The 26,043-nt window shown below is 37.0% G+C and overlaps 1 protein-coding gene across 2 annotated transcripts in view; it reads left to right on the top strand.

Annotated features, from left to right (window-relative positions):
- LOC149794025 (uncharacterized) overlaps positions 1-25,457 on the top strand; it is a 43,681-nt gene extending 18,224 nt beyond the window's left edge. The window contains exons 2-6 of one of the 2 annotated variants that reach the window (XM_089967966.1): positions 9,104-9,523; positions 13,003-13,071; positions 13,403-13,763; positions 15,195-15,248; positions 18,338-25,457. In XM_089967966.1, coding sequence (XP_089824092.1) covers positions 9,122-9,523; positions 13,003-13,071; positions 13,403-13,763; positions 15,195-15,248; positions 18,338-21,093 — 3,642 coding nt within the window. In that variant the 5' untranslated portion in view covers positions 9,104-9,121 and the 3' untranslated portion in view covers positions 21,094-25,457. Of the gene's footprint in view, positions 1-9,052; positions 9,524-13,002; positions 13,072-13,402; positions 13,764-15,194; positions 15,249-18,337 lie in introns of those variants that run through there. The other variant, XM_089967968.1, reaches the window with a different exon arrangement.
- Positions 25,458-26,043: the final 586 nt, after the last annotated feature.

Below are 26,043 nucleotides of genomic sequence, written 5' to 3'. Positions count from 1 at the left end.
GTCGTAGTCGCCTGCGTCCCACGGTTTGACTGATACCGTCTTCTCGAGGTCGACTTCTTCTTCTGTTTTTCTGTATTTAAAAAGACGACAACGGAAAGTGACAGCAAAGGGCGCCCAGAAGGTAATGCTATTCGTCAATCAGAAACACCACGGCGTTCCAAACAAGTGTACTCGTAATTGAACAATAGACCCGACGGTACTATTAAATAAGTAAGATTAACGTTTTAACAATACGATGCCTGCAGACTGCAAGGACAAGAAATACAGCCCCTTCTAGCGGAGAAGCATCGTCTCCATCATACGTACAACATCAACCCCAAGTCCGCTGGAAAGAGAGATGTCTTTTGCAGAGTCCGCCAAGCTGTAAGGAAGAAACTGCGCGAGATGCAGTACGCATGGCTGAGCCGAGAGACTGGTGATATTCAGTATTTTGCCGACATACACGACATGAAGAATTTCTATAGTGCTCTTCGAGATGTTTATTGCCCAGTATCGGCAGGAACAGCCCCACTCTTACGCACAGATTGTAGCACTTTCATAACCGAGAAGGAGAAGATACGGGATCGCTGGGCTTAACACTTTGATGGTGCCCTCAACAGACCCTCTTCCAGCAACGATGAAGCAATCAACCGTCTAACCCAGGTAGAAATCAACGAAAGTTTGGCTGACCCTGCAACAGTGCTGGAAACTCACAAGGCCATTGAGCTCCTGTCTAGTGGAAAAGGTCCAGGAGCTTGCCAGAGTCCAGGACCAAGGTAACTATTCCGAACCCTTTGCAGTCACGAATGTTGTGAAACAAGGATGAGTCTTAGCTCCCACTCTCTTCAGCCAACATGTTCACCGAAATTTTGATGGATGCTTTCAAGGACGGTGATGTGGGATTAAGTCTCCGATATCCGTATGGATGGGAAGTTGTTCAACCTGAGGAAGTTTCAAACCAAATGCTTAGTCAGAGTTGAGAACATTCGCGACATTCTGTTTACAGATGACTGTGCCCTCAACAGAGCATATACCTTTTTTCCACAGAGTGCACCAACTTTGGACTCACCATCTCTACCAGTAAGACCGAGGTTCTGCATCAGCCAGCTCCCGGAGAAGATTACCTGGAACCATCCATCACTGTCAAGGGCCAAAAGCTCACACATGTAGACAGGTTGACATACCTCTGAAGCTCCCTCTCTCAAGCAGTCCACATAGACGATGAGGTCAACACCAGGATTGCCAAAGTCAGCGTAGTATTTGGCAGACTCTGCTCAAATATATGGGATAAGAGAGCATCAAGCTTGCCACCAAACACAAGGTCTACGCAGAGGTTGTTCTCCCCACCCTCCTCTTCGTTTGCGAGACCTGCACTGTGCATAGCCGCCATGTTAAGGTACTGAAACACCTTTATATGAGCTCCCTGAGAAAACTAATGAAACTCAGATGGCAGGACAACGTACCGAACACAATAGTGCTCACTCAGGCTGGCAATACAATCATCCACACCATGCTGTGCAAGGCAAAACTCCGATCAGCTGGCCATGTGTTATCCGTATGCCAGTAGAATGCCTACCTAATAAGGTCTTCTATGGAGAGCTAGAGCAATGCAAGAGATCTCACGGTGGTCAAAAAAAGAGGTACAAGGACACCCTCAAGGCCTCGCTGAAGTACTTAGGCATTGACCCTGACAGCTGGTAGAGTGTCGCTGATGATCTATCTGGCACAGTTAAGTTAATGCCGGTGCGGAAGCCTTTGAGCAGAAAAGACTGGTGAGCGCAGCTGAGAATCGTGATCTGCGCAAATCCAGGAACAGCAGTTCCGCAACTCACAGTCAGCAACATGCACATCCATGTCCAAACTGCAACAGACTCTTCAGGGCTCTGATGGGACTGATCAGCCATCTCCTGACCCACCCCCAGTGATTTGATGACATTGAATGGTCCTCATCGACACCGATGGACAAACATCAGAGGTTAAGTCATAAATTGTAAACCTAGGTCTTTTCATGTGTTTATGGTTGTTTTGCATGATACTGTTTCACCTGTCGTGTTTATTATTATTTTTTATAAGTACATTGTTTAGTCCTTATTCAGTGTCTACTTGGCGCTTCTTGGCTTGTCTCTTGTAATTAGTAAGTGAAGCATCTCTTGTCACTGTCCAGAATAGTCTGCAAGCATTGATGGGCTCCATTTGTCCTGATAGCATTTCTCCATTGTTGCAATGTCCTGATGAAATCGCTCCCCGCATTCGTTGCTCACTACTCTGCAGTTAAATGGAAAAAATGTAGGTGAGAGTGCAAAAATGTATCTTTAGTGACAATGATGCAACCAAGGATTTTGTATGCCTTGATGAGGTTTTCCACCAACTCCCTGGAGTTGTCTGCCTTGTTGTTTCAGAGAAGAGTTGTTGCCACTAACTGGAAGGCTTTCCATACCGCCTTTTCCTGCCATGCAGTGTACGATGAAATGCATGATCTCGAAGAAGTTCACGAATATGAGGACCAACACAGACACCTTCCTTTACCTTAGCTTCACTTAACATTGGAAATTGTCCACGGATGTATTTGAGGGCTACTTGTGTTTTGTCCATGGCCTTGGCAAAGTTCTTCATCAGAACCAGCTTGATGTGCAAGGGTGGTATCAACATCTTCCTTGATTCAACAAGTGGTGGATGCTGAACACTTTTCCTCCCATGTTCCAATGACTGTCGCAGTGGCCAATCTCTCTTGATGTAGTGGGAATCACTCGCACGACTATCCCATTCGCAGAGAAAACAGCACTTTTTGAACCAGCAGTCTGCATACCAAGTAAGAGAGCAAGAACCTTTAAATCACCACAAAGCTGCCACTGATCTTGGTCATAGCTGATGCACCTCAGAAGTTGTTTAATGTTTTTATAGGTTTCCTTTACATGGAGTGCATGACCAGCTGGAATTGATGGCAAGATATTGCCATTATGCAGCAAAACAGATTTAATACTCGTCTTTGATGAATCAATGAACCGTTTCCACTCATCTGCATCATGAACGATGTTGAAGGCTGCCATCACACCCTCAGTGTTGTTGCAGGCTACAAGATCACTTTCAATGAAAACGAATAGAACAAGATCTTTTGAAGGTCATGCAACATGGAAACCCTAACATCACCTGCCAGGAGATTCCACTGCTCTAGCCTGGAACTCAACAGCTCTGCCTCACTCTTGGATAGTTCCAAATCCCTGACAGGGTCGTTCAGTTTGCCTTGTGTTATGATGTGTGGTTCAGAGGAGGTGGATGGGTGAAAATATGGGTCATGTGACATTGATGGTTCAAGACTAACTGTTTAATGTTCTTCGGCCTCGCATGACTTAAGTGAGAATGATTCTGGAGCTTCAGGAACCGGTAGTCCTTCTCCATGTGGTACTGGGCGTATAAGCTAATGGACAGTCATTTGTGTTCTTCTTTTACACACCTTTCCTAACTGGAGGCACCATGCATACGTAACAATAGCTGATATGATCTGCTGGTTCTCTCCAAATCATTGGCACTGCAAAAGGCATATATATTCTTTTCCTGTTCAACCACTGGCAAAGGTTTGTTGTACAAGTGTTGTAGAATATGTGTGTTGCCCGCCTCTTGCCCTGATCTCCAATTTTGTAGCCGAAGTAAAGGTGATAGGCTTTCTTAACCATAGTGGTTATACGGCGCTTTTGTGACGCAACTTCACTTCACCACAAGCATAGCAGAAGTTATCTGCATTGTGTCACACAATTATTATGCATCTCTGGTCACTTTGGCTAAACAGAAATGTGTCCCTTTGCAAAATCGAACACTGACAACTACGAGAGCATGACACTATCATTTCTAGAGCTGATACAGAGCAATTGGTTCAGCAGAGTAATGTAAGCTTAATTATGATTGCATCATCCATGAGTTCTAAGAAAATAACATGATGCAATTCATATTATGTATGATGTGATACCAGCTCCAGATTGCATCATTCATTGCTTTTCCTAAACTGCAAGAAGTACCGTCCGAACCCAGTCATAGATATATTCATTGATCTAGTCAAAGATGTATTTTAGTCATTTCTGGTGTAAATTGAGATCCCTTCTCTTTATAAATCACTTATCCTCCGCCATTCTCAAGTCAAGCGTCGTATATTCTGACACAGTATCATATCTTTAAAACTAGAGCCAATCAACACTTTTAAGCCTCGTTTTCATTATGAGTGACACAGAATTAATACAGTTTGACTACGTTTATTTCAGAAGCATTTTTGCTGTAGACCAATGCTATATATCATGATTATTAAATCTCTGCTGTAATTACCTAATCAGTTCCTGCAACGCTTTTCCATGCTGCATGTATATTTCTGTTATTACACCTTTTGTTGGACAACTCTTTAATTGGACATTTTGCCCCTAATAAGCGGATACATAACAGCGGCAAAGTTTTTTCTGTTTATGTTGATTGTGCACTCTGCTGCTCCTTGAGCGCTTAGGATGTTTCTCAGGTTTAGAGTCCCTTTCCCAGAGAACGACACGGATAGGAGGGATCGCTAGCATTTCTATTGCACTGAAGGAGCATTTATCAGCAAGCCCAGTGTCATTATCTCGCACAACATCTATTTCACCAATTTTCATTCACTGACATTGTTATAGCCTCTAAGTTTATTAGGCTTATCACAAGGCATTATATTTGTTCTAACAGATAATTGATCTTCCTATAGCCCTAAGGATGGTATTTTGCGTTTCTTTTGGATGTGATTTGTGCGTTTATTTCCGTTGGAAGGGATAGATTGGAGTACAAACCGTCCCATAAGATGGAATGATGGTCCAAGGCTGTGGTAAACTCAGTGGTGCCACAATCATTGTGCAGGTGTATAATACATGGTTTGCTGTCTTTAACTTTAACATAAGCTCGACATCAAAGGTTATGACACCGATCTCAACAATAGTTTTGAAGTCACATTTGATTTCATTGGCCAAAACCTCTATGAAGTTTGTGTCATTGGAGAGGTAGACCATTTCCTGATGACCATTTGCAGTCAGTCAACCCATGGAATCGTCAGAGATGAGAGCATTCAACTCTATACAAAGGCAAACAATTTGCTCATAACGCATTTGGCCGCATTGGCCATCATCTTATAAAGTGCGGCGGCACCATACCTCTATCTGATGCGAATAATTTTAATTCGGCTCCCTGCCTCGCCCATTCCCCTATCCCCACTCGACCTCAAACCTCGTCAAAGTTGTTGATCACCCAGGTTTTGTTTTATAGAGGAATACAATATTCTTCTGTCCCATATGTATCACACGGACCGTAGTGAGCCCAATTTACTGAAGCCTCAGTCCTTTTATGTTTGTATCCTCACTGACCATGATTGAGCTAAACGCCATTTCGTTACACGTTTTATAAATGCGAATTATCAGCTCATTTCCATATTTGGCTGCATTGACCCTTGGCTGGGTAAACCTGACGCGGAATTATTTAGCTGTATGGACCAGGACCAGCTCCACACTTCAAAGAGAATGACCTAAGGTCGTCTTTAAAGACAAGAACGTAAGCCTTGTGAAAATTATCCATTGTTATTTCAAGTACATGATTGAATGATATTTTAACATTTTTTAAAGTTAATACGTGAGGCTCAAAATTATTTTTCTTCGATGAGGTTGAGGCGTGTTATCCGGTGAAGAGGGGTTGAAAGCTAGGTGAAAGCATGTCGAAGGGTTTCAAAGTAAGCTATCCAATATTCGCACAGCCCTTATGTGGAAATTCGATCTTTTATCTAAGAATAACGGTTGTTCTATCAGTGAGGTAACATATATAAATACTCTATCTCGCACAAGGAACTTTCTTACCTTATCCATAGAATTATATCCAAGCTTCTGCAGAAATTGCTACCAAAACAATTTAAATACTACTTGTTCTCAATATCTGTATGCTACTCATGTCAATACTAAAGAAGAAAATTAATACTTTCACAGAGACTTGAGCACATAACTTTTAAATGCAAATGGCTTGTTTCGGCCATTACAATAAGATTGAAGCGCCATCAGCATATTGGCTGATATTTTAATACCGCTTATGGTTACATTATTCCAAAACATTATTGCTAATACCTATGCGTAGAATTTAAATATACAGAGTATTCGAGATAGAGTATTTCTTTGTTACCCTTTTGTCTCCATGCACGACGAATCTTAAACTATGGGGATATATGTTCTTTATTGCGAAAGATTTAAAGGTTACTACATTTGTATGGGAAAATATGAACGTGCTTTTCGAACGGAAATACTGCACGATCTTGGGAGTGCAGTATATCCATCCGACAAAACGAGTTTATATGTTCCCATACAAATACACTAACCTTTTTAATTATATGCTATTTTTCATTTCTACCTAATGCTTAATTATATCGACAAAATACACTACAAGAAACAAAGTAACTGAATGTATGCCGTATTCAAAGCTAAATACACAAGTGCAGATTCATCATTACACAACAACAACATTATTACTGCGCACATAACTCCGTTCAGATTTTGAACTTAATCGCGCGCTGGACATAACATTCGAAAGAAAATGGCTTGTCTAGTTAAAATTGAAATTAGGAGTCATATTGTGAATGAACGCGCATCGCAACAAATTTTCCATTTGATCTGGAATTAATAGATTTTGGTATCTGTTTCTATTCTACGAAATTTCGTCATTATGGACTGGATTTATATGTGACAATTCCAACTACATCGGATTGAAGAAGCGAGGTGGAAGCGTGTTGACATCTGCACACGTGTTTCTGTTTCTGTCAGTGAATGTTTGAAATCATAATGTGGGGAAAATATGAAGTTTTTCAATTGCAATTATCGAAAAGACTATGGATGTTAATGCGTATTTAATTTTGAGTGCATTAAGGATGATGTAATTGCACTTATATCCGAAATTACGGTACAATTTCGAAATGTGTGTCAAGATTGAGAACCTATGACATGACTCGTGTAATTCGGATTTGCAGAACTGAGAAATTACATTTTGAAGACATTCAGGATGTAAAACTTTAGGTATATTTTGTTTTTGCCATTCTTATCACCAGCTAAAGAAGACAGTATATGACTTGTCATTTGAATGTTAATTGTAAGGACCCTTTCTTGCTTATGTTGTATAGCTAGCCTAAATCCGAAACATTGTATCAACAAAATTAACGCGGAATGTGCTAAAGCAGCTGGTATGAGGCACTCCATGTAACATCTGTTTTACATCATTCAGAAAAAAAGTTAAAGAACCACAACGTAAAGCGCTTACTATTCGAATGTATATGATTTGTTTACAAATCAAAAGTGCTGGCGTCTGCGTCCATTGTTTGTTAACAATATAAAGTAGTTCCCTTATGCACGTGAATGCAATATGTGTATTTGCGCTCGAGTTCAGTATCGGGTAGTACTGCACGATTCTCACACTGTAAAGTTAACGGATAAAAAAATGAGCATATAATACTTTCTTGTAATATTGAGTCATCAATTTCTAATAAAACTGACAAACTTAAACAAAATGTCCAGAACCATCGAAATACATTTTTAGTTCAAAGAGTCAGACGTTTTCGTTTTAAAAATTAACAAGCAGAAGCCAATCTGGCATTTTTATGTTCCGAATTTACGTTAATTCATGAATCAATATATAATACAACATCCATCTGTCCTTCATTCTAGAGCTAAATTAGTTAAAGAACTATTTTCAGAATTGTGTTAGTCAAGGAATGTAGATTACATACAATTTCAAAATAAAAAGGTAGCTCTTTATTTATTCAGCATCCATTTGTTTACATACTTTGCAAATGCTGTCGTGTTCTTATAAGACTCATAGATCAGTAAGAATATTTGTCTGAAATTCAATCAGCCCTTTAGTAACAAACAAGTACGTTACATGCATTTCACGTATGTAAGTGTATTCCTTACAAGTCCGAGACAACGGTCTGGTTATTTTCCATGATATGTTATGCATCAGAAGCGAAAAAAGGCAACACCAAGAAATGACCCCGAATATATTGCTCAAGTTAAACAAGGTTATTATGTGGTACTCAGACTTTACTTTTTGGGTGAAAACTGACGACAACATTAGGAAAAAACCTGGGAAGTACTCAACCCAAAGGGAACAGCTAAATTTTACAACCACCAGTTTTGTTGTAATTGCAAACCGACAGTAATATGTATATATATATATATATATATATATATATATATATATATATATATATATATATATATATATATATATATATATATATAATTTACCTTTTTGTCACAATTGCATCAATAACGAGTAATGCATTTCGTTCATTAGAGCCATGGGCAATTAAAATTTGTGTCTACATTTGATATTCCATTTGGTTTGATATTCCATTTGGCTTGATATTCCATGTGAATTATTGTGAATCTGAACTATTGTTTTGAATTTGCGATAAAATGTTTCGCCCTTGTCCCACAGCAAGAGTTTGTCCTATTTCGATTAAATACCAGATTTCTCTTCATATAGAAATTATATAAAAAGGACAATACTGTTTTGTATGTTATTTAAAATTGGCCAAAATTTCTCGTAAACTACTCTTTAAACATCCAACATTGCTGATGCTTAAAATAGTCTATGATCACCCGGCCACTATTGGCAGAATTATGAATGTACTTCTAATAATATGGTTTAATCAAGTTCTTGAAATAAATAGCTGCTTTAAATGTAACTCTCGTAATACTGTTATCTTAAAACTTAAAAGTGCGACCGAGGTTGCATCAACGTTCTACAGAAGAAACAATAATGTACTGGCCAGATTCAGAAAGCCAAAAAAAAAAAGAAAAAAAAAAAACAATGCAGTAACAACTCCATGTGTGATATTTGTAAACAGCATTGGTTTGGCAATCGAAAACGCGAGCAAGTATGGCAACGATATATCAGTAAACTGGGATAAACAGTCTCGGTATTGCATTAAACACTATATCTTTCTTTTCTTCCTTGATAATCTCAATTTGCACTATATTAGCAAATACAGATTGTGGTTCTCCGCACTTTGATATCATCAGGTACCAATTCCCTTCTTTTTACTCATATTAATTATTGAAATGTCAACAATCTGAAGCTTATCCTTTATTTCCAGAATAGAGGACTAAATGAAATGGCGAGTAGTAAGATTTTAGCGCCATCTGCAGAAAAAGTAAATTTTTCAAGAATCATAGCTTTGTTAATTGATGGAGGCCAGCTTGCTCTTCGTTGCCAGTTTGATCAACATTTCCCGCCAACATGCTTAGGTAAAGATCTCTGTCAAGGAAAAATCCGAAAACCTCTGGGGGACATGAAGAGAAAAGGAACAATAAACGATATACAATGGGGCAGACTGTATCCTCCAATGACGGAACCTCCAGTCTCTTCGGAGAATTTTGATATTAGCCTGCTTACATGCTTGCTTCGGAATATCTGTGGTCTAAATCCTCCGAAGACAGGTTGGGACAACACGCCGTCAGCGGGAGATACATCACCAGAAGCAGACATCGTTCGCATCCGCCTTCTTAGAAATGAGGTAATGATTAAAGTGACATAGACAAATTCGTTATTTAAAAAAGACGAATCCTTGCCATGTAGAAGGATTTCATGATCAAACAATTCTACTCAGCATTGCCATTAGACTTTCCATCATTATATTTTCACATTCGTTATGCAGCTTCCTCGTTTCTACAGTTCGCCAATAACACTGGTCAACAGTGAAATCATTACTGACTTGAAAAGGCCCTAATCTGTAGTATTTTGGTGTGCCGAACACGAATATAACCGTGAAAAATTTGTATTGGCTCTCGTTTTGAAGATATTCATATACCTCATTTTCTATGTTTCACTGTGTAAATTTCTCCAGTAGGACTGCAGCAACATCCGGAATAATGATGTAACATTGCATAATACCATCATGCTCACATCATCCACAGTTGATTGCATCATTTTCTGATGCAGTGCAATACTAATGCCATGCGGCTGCTGAAGTAAGTTGACGTCAGCAGTGTACTATACATGTGTAGGCCTATTATACTAATGCCAGGCGGCTGCTGAAGCTGACGTAAGCAGTGTACTATATAAAGCCCAATCAGATAGGTTCAGCATTTAAAATATTTTAGACGTTGTGCGAGACAGTTCAAGCTACTGTTACATAAAACTTATTATTTTATCCATTTACGTACAATAAAGAACAGTAATGCCTCGAAAGTGTGTTAATACCGCGGACAATTTTTGCTATATTTGTGGGGAAGTGACATTTGCCAACCAGAAGAAAAGTATCAATTCTCAAGTGAAGAAGGCATATCATCTTTACTTCGGATGCAAGGTTGGTGACCAAGACAAGCCTTGGGCTCCGCATATATGCTGTGCTACATGTACAACACAGCTTTCACAGTGGTTGAATTGCAAAAGGTCATCAATGCCGTTTGCAGTCCCAATGGTGTGGAGAGAGCCAAGCAACCACCTAAATGACTGTTACTTCTGCTTGGTTCCTCCTCTTTCCGGCGGAATAACGAAGCGAAAGAAGTCGAGAATAGTCTACCAAAACATTCCGTCTGCATTGAGACCAGTTCCACATGGTGAGGGACTTCCTATTCCAGAACCTCCAGCAGAATATTCTCTTGATTCATCTGACGAAGACAAAGGTGAGTCGACCTGTTCTTCTCCTGGTCCATCAGCATGCAGTGATCCAGATTTTCACTGTGGTGCATCATCAACCCCACACAGAATAACACAGGAAGAACTAAATGACCTGATCCGTGATTTGGACTTATCAAAGAACAAGGCAGAATTGCTAGGATCAAGACTCCAACAATGGAATCTTCTAGAAGAAGATGTCACAATTACTGCATATCGAAAGCGCCACCAGCAATTGGAGCCTTTCTTCAGAAAGGAAAGTAATCTGATATTCTGTTCCGATATTGAGGGTCTCATGAATGCTTTAAAAATCACTCATGACCCACAAGAATGGAGACTATTTGTGGACTCTTCGAAACTGAGTCTCAAGGCTGTGCTTTTGCACAATGGAAACATTCTTCCATCTATTCCAGTAGCGTATGCTGTCCACATGAAAGAGACATACGATAACTTAAGGCAGCTACTGAATTCCATTGAGTATAACAAGTACAGCTGGCACCTCTGTGGTGATTTGAAGGTAGTTGCCCTTTTAATGGGACTGCAGCAAGGATATACAAAATACATGTGTTTCTTATGCGAGTGGGATAGCCGAGCAAGGGAAATGCACTACATGAGGAAGGAATGGACTCACAGGCAGAATGTAGCCATTGGAGAGAAGAATATCCAACACCCAGCTCTGGTTGAGGCTCAGAAAATCTTGCTACCACCCCTTCACATCAAACTAGGTTTGATGAAGAACTTCGTGAAAGCCATTGACCGGACTTTGCCAGCATTCCGATACCTGCATGAAAAATTCTCTCGACTCAGCGAAGCAAAGATTAAAGAGGGAGTTTTTGTGGGTCCTCAGATTCGAGAGCTTTTCAAAGATGACCGGTTCAACAACTTGCTGGAAGGTGACGCGAAACAAGCATGGAATGCTTTTCGCCTAGTTTCTACAAACTTCCTCGGAAATGTTAGGGCAGAAAACTATAAGGAACTAGTAGAAGACATGTTGATGAAGTATAAGAAACTTGGCTGCAATATGTCTCTAAAGATTCACTTCCTTCATTCCCATTTGGATTTCTTTCCTAGCAACTGTGGTATTGTTAGTGATGAACACGGCGAACGTTTTCATCAAGATATCGCAACAATGGAACAAAGATACCAGGGAAAATGGTCCACTACAATACTGGCTGACTACTGCTGGACACTCCTCAGAGATGCTTCCGAACAGCTGTACAAGAGACAGGCGAAGAAATCTAAGATGTAGTCAATGACTTGATTTTTTATAGGTAGGCTATTACAGTTGATCTTTTACTATTGGAATGCATTTCGTTATGTAAACATTAATTTCTTGCAAATTACAAAAAAACTAGAGCCAGTTTTGCAATTTGACTGTCATATTCGTGTTCAGCACATAAAAATTGATAAGAATTGACTAATTTTATTTCAGTAACATGACTTTTGTAAAAATTTGTTGTCCAGTGTAATGTACAATATTCAGGAGCTAACATGTGCTTGAATACTCTGGAAAGACTAAGCCTTGTGGATCCAATTTTCCCATCTTTTAACGGCAAGCATTTAACTTAATGCAACCTCTATGTCTCTACATTTTAAACCGGAAGTTAATAGACTGCTTTTAGTTTTTGTAAACTTGTGACTCCATTGTATGCGTACCACAAGTGATTAGTTTGCCAGATGATCCCGAATTTGTTAATGATAAAAATGGTATAATTAGTAATGTACTAAAACTGCAATTAAGTCTTATTTTCCCCATATACAATGAAGTCTGTCAAGTCCAATTATTAAAACAATGAGTGCTAGGAATTACAAACTTTATGCACCTACACAGCACTCTTTCTGAGACATTCCACAATTAGGGATTCTTCCTCTATCATATTTTAAAATAAATACTATTTATATTTAATATGCTTATTTTAAATTAACGCAGAGTCTGTAAAGCACTTATTCCATCTTTCAGCTATCTATTTGATTAGAATAATGATACTAGAAAGACATTTTAACAGACTTTATTTGCAGTTCTACTTGTTAAAATCAAAGTATTAGCCCCCACCCAACCCATCCCCCACTCCCCTCTAAGAAGCATATTCAAACACATTTCCATTAGTAGCTGTTGTCTTGTTTATTTCAACTTCCACGCATGCTTATGTCTATTTTAGTGCATCCAAGATACATATGATTTTAGATGCAACTTAAACCTCATTAACTAGTGCTATTTTAATGTCAATAACTTATATTTGTAGGAAAAAATAGTTTTATCCCAAACATATGTTATTTTGTATTTAAAATACAGTTGCTATAAAGCTGATTTAAAAGATTTTAATTAATATACTTTTTTAAAACAAAGAATTATCATTTCGTTTTTCTATTATTTAGATCCAGCATATCACGACAGCATCACTCTCCGATCAAGAGTTTCAAACGAAGTGGAATGAAATTGAACAGGTAAGACAAACGTTCATTGCCTGCAATGTATCTCTAAACAACATTTAGAGTAATTATTAGAGTCATATAAAGGATGATATACGTTGATGGCTATGTGGAAAGGATCCATTTAAGTACTTCTTTTTACAGGAATGTAGGGTCCACTGCCTCTACTTAACATGTACCAACTGATGTTTCAAGGCGCTCCACTAGTCAGACAGCAGTCCATTGCACGTGAAGTACGAATAATCGCTTATTTATTCCTGCTTAGGCAATGATTAGAGAAAATGGACCTGTTATCATGACAATTACTATAACTTACCGAACAAAATCTGTTATTTTGACATTACAGGTGCTAACTCGCTTGGGCAGTGCAATCCCTCATATCACTGCTTCTATAAATAAACTAAAATATGATACCTGGGATCCAAACAAAGAAAAGGAATATCAGGATATTCTTCAGGGATGGATGAATTCGGACAAGGTACTGAGAGATATAATTGAAGATATAGACGAACGTACATCCACATTAGAAGCCGACTATAAAGATCTCAGCTACCATGTAACACAGCAGATTCACAAGCAGGACACTGCCATAGGAAAAGTAGAAAGAGAAGTCATCGATCTGCGAAAGGAAGAGGAAATGCAACATACTGAAATAACTTCACGCCTTGAAATTCAAGCATCTCAGATTCAAGCTGTAGAGAGAAAAGGTCTCTATCTCTCTCTCTCTCTCTCCCTCTCTCTCTCTCTCTCTCTCTCTCTCTCTCTCTCACACACACACATAAACACACACACACACACACACACACACACACATCAGAAAAACACTGGTTAGTTGTGCGAGCATAATGAATCCACATCGATTTTCGAAACTTACGAGACGAATGTGAAACAAATTGCTTATTTTACTGTGTATCGTTCTGCAAAGCAAACATATACGTTCGTCCACTTACACGGAATGAGGTAATTGTTTTCATCCGACAAACGTTATTATTCGCATCCGTTTTCTTTCCGTTCAAAAACAAAAGTTAAACAAATCATAAACCTAAACAAGATATTTTGCTACAATATGGTTCTTATAACAAGAATACTATATTTTACCTCGCCTAGAACATTGATCTTTGACTACGATCTTAATTTTGTTTCTTATTATTCAAGAATATTGTCCCCCAAAGTATGTCCGATGAATCGTTTCGCTCTGAAATTGATTATTCTCATTTTATCAAAAATTAACAGCTGTCAAGCTTACTTCACAGCTATTATAACAATCCGATACACAGGCGCACAGTTATACTATTCATTCAGCTTTTGATAATTTCATTTGTCGAATTTATATTGGGTCAATCTACGTTTCTCCGTTCGAGACGTCTTCTATAGACCAAAAAACATGTTCATGCATTGATTTGTCATTACTGAATATTTACTGTTGGACCGCCTCTATCGACCTTCAGAGCGATTTCAATTAATTTAAAAAAGATAAAAATGATAAGATATTCCTAGCCATAAATTAATAAATCATATAACAGTATAGCATTATTCGGAGCTTCTGTTTGGTGTTAAGTACTTTAAGGAATGCCCAGTAACACACGGTCATATACTGGTAGTGCTTTTTGTATATACGTAGTTCTAGAAACGCAAATCGGCATCAATCTAAATTAAACTGCAAACAGGTGTCCATAGTTTTTTCATGGAGTTCGATTGAAGGCATCATTTGAAGGACATGCGAGTTGGGAAGTACCTCAATTTAGATATTCACTCTTTTTGTCTGATATCTGTATTTTCTCATATTTTTCCTCTCTCTCTCTCTCTCTCTCTCTCTCTCTCTCTCTCTCTCTCTCTCTCTCTACCACTTTAATCTGATTTCCATGAACGTGTGCCTTTAACTTTAACATTTTCATACATCACTGAGCTCCTTTTTAAAAAATAAAATCTGTAAAGACTAATTCAATTATTCCATACAAAGAGGAAACTAAGGTCTCTCTCTCTCTCTCTCTCTCTCTGGATTGTAACTGTGAGAATAAAATATTTAATTGTACTGAAAAATTGAAACTGGAGATTCGGATTTTGATAGACTAATTACGTTTAATTATTCTCCAAATGTCAATTAAACAGTATTATTTTGCATCCACGTGCTTTTGCAGTGACTGACGTAACAAGGCGTCCTGATATGGATCCTGTTCTTAAAAATATGCACAGTAAGTAAATATTAGACAGCTGTGTGTATTTAATGCACCTGTTTCTAATAATTAGTATCACTGAAAGATTGTGTACTATTCCCTCAAACTCTCTGATATTTCAGTTTGCCCCAAAAGAGGTGCCGTACATGTTGATCCTGTGATTGCAATATTTCGAGTACCGTATCTTGATTTATTTATATCGCTTGTTACTTCCACCTTACTCTTATTCTAAGACTGCTTTGAATTCTACGATTTTGCACATTTTTGTATTTGTGATTATGTTTATCAGAATGTGTCACAGTCAAGTCTTCGTCGACTAATATTTATTCCAATCAGTTAATAGGTACCACAGTCTATTCTACCTCTACTAACGTTTATTTAAAAACTTTTGAAAACAGACAAATGGAATAGTCTATTAATCCTGAATGTCTTACACGTTAAAGCTGCATTTACTTCCAACATCAGTTGTAAACGACCATTCTTCAGCTTTGACCTGTTCATTAATTTTGCTAGCCCCGTTAGTGTTGACAAAAATTAGTGCTGACAACACTCTGTAATGTGTCGGATTTAAAAACAATGCTCATCTCCATGTATAGCTCCGAAATTGCAAACAACCAATCATCGTGCTCCTATGATCTTTTAGTATTATGATTGGGTGCAAGTGAATAAGTGGCGCTCTCTCTCTCTCTCTCTCTCTCTCTCTCTATATATATATATATATACCCGGATTCCATTCTCCATATAGTACGAATTAAAAAATTTCTAACCTCTATGATATTGCTATATTTATTTGTATTTATAAATATTTTTGTTAATATTATTAAGCCATCTCATGTGGAATCCAGGGATAGCAATTTATGTTCAGTTTAGTGTATATTTGTAATTTAATAGAATTGTGTTTATATACATTAATTTGTGTGTTAGAAACCTGAATGACTGTGCACATATGAGAATTAATTACTAGACCGATATGCTACACGCGGATACATATACAACCGATCATCTAACAACGTGTTTTTGGTGATGTGTGTCATGGTCAAAATGGTATAGGGGTGAATGCTTACGATTCTCCGTAGAGTACTAATTAAAAATTCCCTAATTTGTATGATAGCGTTATTTATTCTTATTTATAAAAAAAAAATATATTAGTACTAATAAGCATGCTCAGGTATAAAACCAATATTTAGAAAGAGTTCATCGATAGAATAAAGATCTGTGCTGTAACATAACTGTTGACCAGTATTTTTGTCGTGAGCCTTAATATAGACGTTGAGTGCTATTTAATTAACTTTAAGTCCTAACTAAAATAAGTATAGATGCTTTTCTAACTATCTGCATTCGAAGAAAACTAGTTTTTATAGAGGATGAAGAATAAATAATAAAGAATCAAAATGGCGGAAGCCTTTATAAAAGACCACAACTTCGGCTGGGGTTGTCGTGCGGAGGAGGAAAAGTCGGCAGGTCACGTACAATGAAATAATTTCGTATTGACACTGAGATTACATGATTTGGCAAGCATCGGATTAATTATAGGTTACTTGTTTACAGTTTTGTTTGCGCCACAATAGTGATTTTTTCCATTGTTTACATCGTGATATCATTGCGTAAAAACGAGTGTGGTGTACAAAAATGATCACAATTATCAGTATTTGTCAAATGCTATTTAACTGTTATTCTCTGAACCTGCAATTTTTGCTAGTGGTTTATAAGGAAGCATTAGTGTTTGACCATTAACCGTTATCTAAAAGGGGATAAATGCTTTATATAATGCGAAAAGGACATCTTTGAAAGGGTAAAAAGCCAAGTCAGCCAGATAGCTACTTACATGAATTGTAGTAATTTTCAAAATATTGAAATCAAATCAAAATTTGTAAGGCAGAAGTGGATAAACTGATTTACACATAAATAAACAGAAAGAAAGAACTGAATTGACTCATGGAAATAATTCATTCTTTCATTATTAGACACGGAAGAGTGATGGAAATTAAACATTAATTAAAGAAAATAGTAAGCCCGAGTGGACAATATCAATTTATACGATCCAAAAACAAAATAAAGATAGAGATTTAATATTTGTTGATGACGCAAAAACGTGCATTCAAATTAAGGTAAAAAGATAGACATGAAATGAAACATTAAATTGATTTGTTTAAAATGTGATCAGTCTTAACATCAGAAGGTGATTAAAATAATAGTTAATATTTATCTTTGTAACAATTACTTTACACGAAACTAAAATCTTGTATTCTTAATCAAGAATACGTTGTGCTCCATATTCCACGTAGGATGACCAGGACAGAAAGGCTGGAATTGTAGTATCATCAAATTACACTTGTTCTGAGCCACATTCAGGTTTAAACTGTTTGGCAGCATTATATGCTGATTCGCCTGTTTGTTAAACCCTCACTGTTAAGTACTGTTAATTAGCCAATACCTTTGAATTACGTTATACGGCAAAATAATTTTCTGATAACATGTAAGACAAGGGTTCATATAGTCTCGAGAAGAATGTATGTTTATGCTGTGCCCTCACTATATATTTTAAACATAGTTCAGTAAATTTCGATATTTTTCAATAATTTATACCTATATCGTGTAGACTCTTGTCCGGAAAAGAATAAGAGGGGGAGCGAAAAGGAGAGATGTACATCTCGAAATTATTCTTAGTAACCTTAATCTTCCTAAGTTAATGCAACACCATCGCATACGAATAGTTTTATATTTTTCCATAAAACAATGAATTGTTGCTGTAATTTTAACTTTTTCCATATACATGAGAAGAGAACATTGATTACATGTTAATATATATATATATATATATATATATATATATATATATATATATATATATATATAATTCTCGTATCGATAGCCACAGGACCTTGTCATTAAAATCTTCCTTTTTTATGCTAAAGAAACCAAATTTTGTCTTTCTTCCAGTAAGAATAAAGCCTCGAAATACCTTGCAATGAATCACACCATTCCTACTCTTAAATTTCCTTAGCAACGCATACGCTGTTAAAACAAAGACGTTTAACCTTTTTTATATTCCGAAAATAATATTGGCTTAGTTGTCAATACTTAACATAATTCTTTCTAACTTGCAGCAAAGACGGTCGTTTGGCTGAGCAACATACAAAAGCACACTATGACAAACTTCACAAGAACTCAAGCTTTTCATCAGGCTGTAGATATTCTCCGAAACAAAGGTGTCTTGATTCTCAGCGGTGGTCCTGGGGAAGGGAAAACTACGACTGCCGCTAACATCTTGTTACACACTAGTACTCCAGAAAAATGTTTGGTGGTAAGGTCGCCTGACGATTTTAAGCACGTCGACCCACTTTTATTTGACGTCATTTTTATTGATAACATGTTTGGAGAAATAAATGTAAATATAGAATTGGTTAATAAATGGATGCCTTATCTGGAAGATATGTGGGCTTTGGTCAGAGAGAAGAAGACATCATTTATTATAGCCTTGCGTGAGCACATCTTCGAAAACTGCAAACCGAAACTTAAACGTACGGAATTATTCAAGCCAGAATTCTGTCATAGGCTGTCGTCTGTTGATCTGTCTGATACGGAGAAGGCCGGGATACTGGAACAGTACCTGTTAGATAGAAATCGAAATTGGACAAAGGACTTCATCAATGAGTGCGTTCGAAACCATTCTGGTTTGCTCGGTTTTCCAGCGTGTGCTCAACTCTTTGCCACCAGTGACTATCTATATTCAAAAAAAGGTCCAGAATTTTTTAAGAAGCCACTGCATTTCCTGGAGAAGTGTTTGGAAACTTTGTATGGTGACAGAGAAGAAGAGTTTGTACCGTTTGCTTTATTGTGGATAATGCACAACAGAGACAGAAAAGTGACCAAAAAATGGTTGTCGTCTGGTAGTTCGAGCTATATGCTGGAAAGTCTAGATATGCATGGTGTCAACTCAAGATGTCTCGAAAAGTCTTACTCAGACCATTCGGTGTATGGAGGTTTCATTAAGTACTCAAGAGTAGAGGGTTCTTATGAATTTAGCCATCCTGCTGTAAAAGATATGGTGGGGATGATTCTGATGCGCAAGCACCCACTCATTGCACTTCAGGAATGTAATTTTGAATTCATCCTGGAGTATTTGTGCGTTAGCGAACCAGCAAGTGACGAGTTGAAATACAGGGTGGAACCATGGCTGCATTCCTGTTTGGCCGACCAATTTATTGACCATGCAGTTGGATTGATTCAAATGCAACCATATTTACATGCTGATGTAGATGAAACGTTGGGCTGGCTGGGACATGAGATTATGAAGGACTCGGCATTTATTGTCAAATTTGTTAAAAAATTGATGAAAAGGGGACTCGTTGATGAGATTTATGGATTTAGCAGACATGCCTATCAGATGGTTTATAACTGGCAAAAGTTGTTCCAAAATATATCGATTTTTACATACGCATTATGCTGCCCTCCATATTCCAATTATCAGGAAATTGAAAGTGTTATCAACGAGCAATTTGCTCAGCAAACAATCCAACTCGGAATCCTTGATGAGGTTGTGAATAAAGAATTCGTAGCATCACAAAAAACCATTGCGCTGCTCTTTGGCTTACGTTCCAAAAAGATGTCAGTTGTGAAGAAAATCATCGAATCGGGCACCATTGTTGATAGTAATTGTCTCTGCATGGCTGTTTATCACAACTTTGTCGATATTGTGAGAATCTTTATCGAAGAAATGAAAGTTGACATCAACGGCAAAGCCCAGATGATGAACGAGAGCACGGCACTTTGCATTGCAGCAAAAACTGGAAATACGAGTATGGCGAGGTACCTTTTGAAGCATGGCGCAAGTATCAATGTCACTGATGTGTACAAAGTCTCTCCTTTGGGGAGGGCAATAATGAACATGCATGATGAACTAGCGGAATTTTTTATCCATCAAGGATCTGATATCTTCCTCAAGATGAGTAGGCTACAAAACACGCCACTGCATCTGTCAGCAGATAAGGGTCTGAGCAATGTCGTACAAGTTCTGTTAGAGAAGGGGGCATCACCTGCCAAAAAGAATAGAAGAGGACACACTCCAATTCATTGTGCTGCTATGAACGGGCATGCGAATACTGTGAATATTTTACTCCTGCACGATAGATCACAGGTCAACAAAAGAGCCTTCTGCAATACAAAGAAAATTAAGAAAGGTTCTGGCATTCGGGGAACCACAGCACTGCATTATGCAGCCAGACAAGGATATGTTGATGTCGCAGATACTGTGTTACAGGCAGGTGGAGAGGTCAATATCAAAGATAGTTTCGGTCAAACTCCGCTGTATGTTGCGTCCAACTTTGGTCATTTGGATGTTGTTCGGCTGCTTGTCTTCAAAGGTGCAAATATAAACAGTGCAGAGAATCATGGATTCACCCCTTTGCATGTTGCAGTTTATCGGCAACGAACTGATGTGGTGAAGTTTCTCGCCGAAAGGGCGAAAATCGATGCCTTAGATAAGTATGGCAAAACTCCATTACATGTCGCTTGTCAAAAGGGATACCCTGACATTGTCAAGATACTGTTAGCTCACAATAGTAATTGGAGATTAAGTACTTACACAGATAACACAGTTCTGCATTATGCATGTAGATATGGTCATGTAGAAATAGCAGAAGAATTCGCAAACAGAGATAAGGAAATGTTGTATGTAAAAAATTCCAGAAAATCTCGTTTCATAAAAGTACCATTTATAGAGGCATTGATTTATGGGAGACAAGGGGTAGTAAAAATGCTCAAGTCGATGGAATTGCCATATCCATATGACATACCCAAATCAACTTACTTTTCTGATTCTGATTCCGATGATGATCTTGATGTATGGGATTTTTTACCGTAGTGGTTATGTCCGTCCTGAGCAATCTTCGTGACAATATCCTTCCTCTCACGCACCACAAATGCTCATTATCCTACGGGTATCCCACTCGATGAGCATCTATGCTGACATATGCTTACTCTATTGATTTTTGGTACGACCGAATACATTTACATGAAGTCACTTTGTTCGATCAATCAGAAAGATATGAATTGAATTGTATCATGAAGTGGTGGTCTTCCAGGTCCAAAACGCTGAGTGCATTCCGATTTAAATTTAACTACGTTTGTTATCCCATCAATTCAATTGCGAAAGTTTGTGTGCAATTATGAGAAAGATATATATCCTTGATTAGAGTCCACTCACTGATGAGTTAAACTGTTTAAAAAGAATTCATTACATATGCGATTTTGTCCACATGTTTGTCTTCGTTTACCCTAATGACGATATCGTAAAAGAGCACAAAAATCATTTTTAAACCGAAAAACACACTTTGTCAGACAATATGGAATCAAGTTTTTAAACGTAAATAACCACAGATCCAAGATTCTTAAACGTATGGCTGTGTATGATGACTCAAACCACAAACATCAGATGTCAAAATTGAAATCAATATGATATCATATCATATTGTAAATTAAACACTAATATAAATCGAATTGTTGAAACAGTGACCTGACAGACAAACTGAAAAATCAGAGACTGAAAACCTTAATAAAAATTACGAATAGCTCTGACAGATCAAAATCGATTTTGTCATGCTCCTCTCCCACAGTTAAATATCAGATTTCGTTTACGTGATATACATGTGACATCGGGCCCTTCTGCTAACAACGCTGGTATGAAAACACATGACAACAACTTTAGTCGCAACAAATACCACATAGTTATTGTTCAAGTACAACAAATTATACTCATAGAGGCCCTAACCCATGTCATGTCTGAGATTAAATACAAGTCCAGTATCAACCAGTTTCCCACTCTGGTAGTTAATGGCGTTGTACCGGACTTTATTTCATGGATATGACTCATTATGTTGATGTATTAGTAAAGATTTGCAGATCGTTTAGCCTACAATGCATACAAAACCACAACACCTTCTCCTAGTGTCGGGTCAGTTATAAATCACTTTCTTTCATTCTGACCTAATTAACCAGAGAGACCTACACAGCAAACCACTGAAAAAATGCACAAGATTCTTCATATTACTATTCAAAATCAAACAACCACTTGATTAATCACTACTCAGTTACGTAATAACAATCAAGACAACAGAACAACCACAGATGCACAATGTAGGCTTTGTAATGAGTGGGACTGAAAGCCAAATAGACAAAGGATGTGGTATGATAACCGATGCAGGCCCAGTCGAAATAATAGTTTCAGAAAAGTGATATTTGGAAAAGACAGTTGTACATACACGGCAAACGTGAAACATCTACCTGTAATCATAAACATTAAGAACCTCACCTTGGAGACATTGTTAATACATACACCTCAGTCAGATATAGTATCATTTTCTCGGTAATATATGTTCTTGATATCTTATGGTCTAAAATATTAATTAGTACTGTAATTTCAAAGTTTTAATGCTCACAAGAAGAACATAAATCTGTCATATATTTTACTCTGATTGGAAACGGTGTACTCTGTAAACCATTTGGCTTAAAAAGAATGGTATAGAGCGTATAAACCTCCAGAAAAGACACCGCTTGCCACAAACCAATGACGTCCGACGCTAAATGAACCCAGACTTGCAGTAATTGGACAGTGTGAAAAATTGTTATGACTGTAATGTACCTCACTGTTTTTCTTCTATTAAAAATGTTTATTGGAATGGAGTTTCAAGTAACCTATACTACAGGAGAAAAACTAATGTTGATTTTTTATTGCAAAATCAACATGGCTCGAGAAAACGTTAATCATCATCATCATGATCATCCTTAGGCAGACACTCCTCCCTAGCAGACAATACAATATCGTTCATACATCTAAAGATAACGTCTGTCGGTCATAAAATAGATTAGATAACAAACCATCTTGATGATTATTTTTGCAAGTGTGGTATGTATAATATTTAATTTGTATTGTTTGTTTCCTATTATCCATGATTATATATGTACGTCGATATTTTGCACTTGACTTCAGTCCAAGATCATGTTAAGGGTCTACCTGTCCAGAGCCATTTATTTTGTCAGCAAGATAATACATAATGTTATGTAAATTTAACTTGCATTATTTGTTGGTTTTTTCAAGCAAAATCTTTTTAGTTTATTGCATTATATGTTATTGTAATGTAACATTCTATCTTGGGCTTAACCTTGTCCAAAATACAGTTTTTTTCCTCTAGAACTGATTTATTGAGCCTTTTATTTCTGTAAAGAAGTAATACATCGCTAATTTATTATATACGTGTATGAGTTTAATATTAGGATTATTATTAAGAGACGTAAACATGTTTATTTGTGTCGGAATCTAGGTCATTGGAATTCCCTTCAGTTGTCCTTGCGTACCTGACATAGTCCAGGTTATGTATTATAATTTTAGTAACATACATTCTAATTCTAAATAACATTTTATTTTGTTAATGTTCCTCTCTATCGTGTAAATTTCTCGTCATACTTAATCTCAGAACCTGTGACTATCGGATCAGTGTCGTGCATTTGATGAACCATTTAGCTGAATAATGGTAGACAATGTTGGTCCCTTACTTAGAAATTATCAAAAAGGAAATTAAGGTATGACAAAATTACAAGGGAATGGAGGTTTTTTTTGGGGGGGGGTTCTAGTCTAAACCTCAAGGTCCCCTCAGTCTCAGTAACTTCTTGTAAGTTAGAAAGAAAGTAAGTCGTTTAAATTATATCATTATCACCCCTGGGAGACGAAACCAAAAGTCACTTTGCCATATAAATATGCTAAAGTACCATGTTGATATCGTCTTGTTAATCATGCAATAAATTTGGTTGTACCTTTCCCGCACAGTGAGGATTCAAGCACTAGAACGAAACTAGGCTGTAATGAGATTGGTGTAAACTATCCAAAAATTCATAAACATTGAATAATCTGGACCAGAAGCCTTCACATCTCCAGCAAAAAAAAATGAGTGAACTAAAACAGCTATTATTTTGAAAAAGAAAACTCAGAGATTATCAAGATGAATTTGATGTTGCGGCAATATCATATTCACATCGGTCACATCAAGAGAAAAGGTGATCTAATTGCAGATGCTCTATCACGTGTACAAGTATTATATTGCTTCATGTATATCTTTGATCATTCATGAGACATCTTCTTATGTAAATTTTATTATATGTATCTTTGATTAATATTTCATATAAAGTTTAAATGTAAAAATCTTTCTTTTCTTTTTGACGAGAAGCGTTATGTATATTTAATTTGCATTCGTTGCTGGCTTTGTTCCATTGTTATAAATTATGTATATCATATTTTGTAATTAATCTCAGTCCAAAATCAAGTTAATGGCCAACCTGACCCGAGACATTTACTTTGTAAACACGAAAATATATAGCTCATATTTCTCTATGATTATATAATAAATGTACAGATTATTATTAATGGAGCTAAGCATGTTTATTTAAAACTGAATCAGTTTTCCAATTGGAAATTCATAAATTTGTTGATAACATATAATGTTTGAGAGAGGTAACGGACCTACATCCTGGCTCTATTATTGTGTCTTAGCTTTTTTGTAAAATGTTGTTTACATGAAAATTTACACAATATTGCTTTAGCATCATTGCTGTGTTCAGTCTTTAAATGTGTGGATTTATTTATTCAAATTCTTATTCATCGGAATTACAAAGTATTAAAAAATAATCTTCGACTAAATCAATAATTTTGAATTGTAGTAAATTCAGTCAAGGACATTTAGGATCATATTATTCTGATACTTCAAAAGAATGTTGTTATATCGCCACATATTTGCACATTCAAGGCACATTCAAGATTGGAATTTATTTGGAACATCGCTGGAATTCAATTGTAACTTGATATATTTGGACTTGTGATAAAATGTTTAGGACTATCATGAATTTAATTCCTGATAATGAAAGTTTCTTTTGAAGTTTTAGTTTGCATTTTAGAGGAATGAATTATTTGCTGAATTTTACAAAACTTGTTGGTTTTCGCTCTTTTCTGTTACTTAATTCAAGACGATAGAGTCGGAACACTTGCAATAACTGAAACCAATTTTGATAACTGTATACAAGATGATGAATGCATCATTAAATGATTTCACAATCCAGTCAGATACCATAGCTTCAACCGTGGTGGTTGTATTGTGGTCTATGTAACGAAGACGTTAATGTTTATAACATTGCTGAACTCTAAGATAAAACTAGAGAAGGTTAATAAATTCAACTTTTGAACAGCGTTGTAATTATTTGATATGCGTAGTTTAAAGTCCTTCAGCAGCAGCAGTGAGTTTCTGGGATTCTTGAAATCATACCTTTTTCTAAACGCATTATTGAGGGATCTAAATGAGGGCTTAACAAATGCTAGCCTAGTTGGTTAAAGCGTCCAACTCGGATGCGGGAGGTCGCGGGTTCGAACCCAGGCCGAGTCATACCAAAGACATATAAGCATGGTACAAGCAGATGCTCTCCTGAAGCTCAGCATTAAGAGGGTAGTTTTTGGACTGGTCGGCCTGGTGTCATGATAATGTGGCTGGGTGGGACATGATTCTACGAGTCTGCAGCAGAGATCGTAGCGACACGAGTAAAATTGTAAAAGCTATGTTAAAATGCCCCTCCCCAAACACTCCCAACACAAACACACACAAAAAAATAATTCTGAGAAATCTCAGGCATATAATGACATTTTACAGTTTAGAAAATATAATAACTGAATCTACCAGGATAATTGACATCTCACCTACTTTACTTAACCATATTATAACATCTAGTAAAGTTAATGTGAGGCGTTTAGATGTGATTCACGTTGAACCATATATAA

This window comes from Sinohyriopsis cumingii, chromosome 8, assembly GCF_028554795.1.
Source record: "Sinohyriopsis cumingii isolate HCF-2022 chromosome 8, ASM2855479v2, whole genome shotgun sequence".
NCBI classification, from domain to species: Eukaryota; Metazoa; Mollusca; class Bivalvia; order Unionida; family Unionidae; genus Sinohyriopsis; species Sinohyriopsis cumingii.
This window is presented reverse-complemented; position numbering and strand designations above follow the sequence as displayed.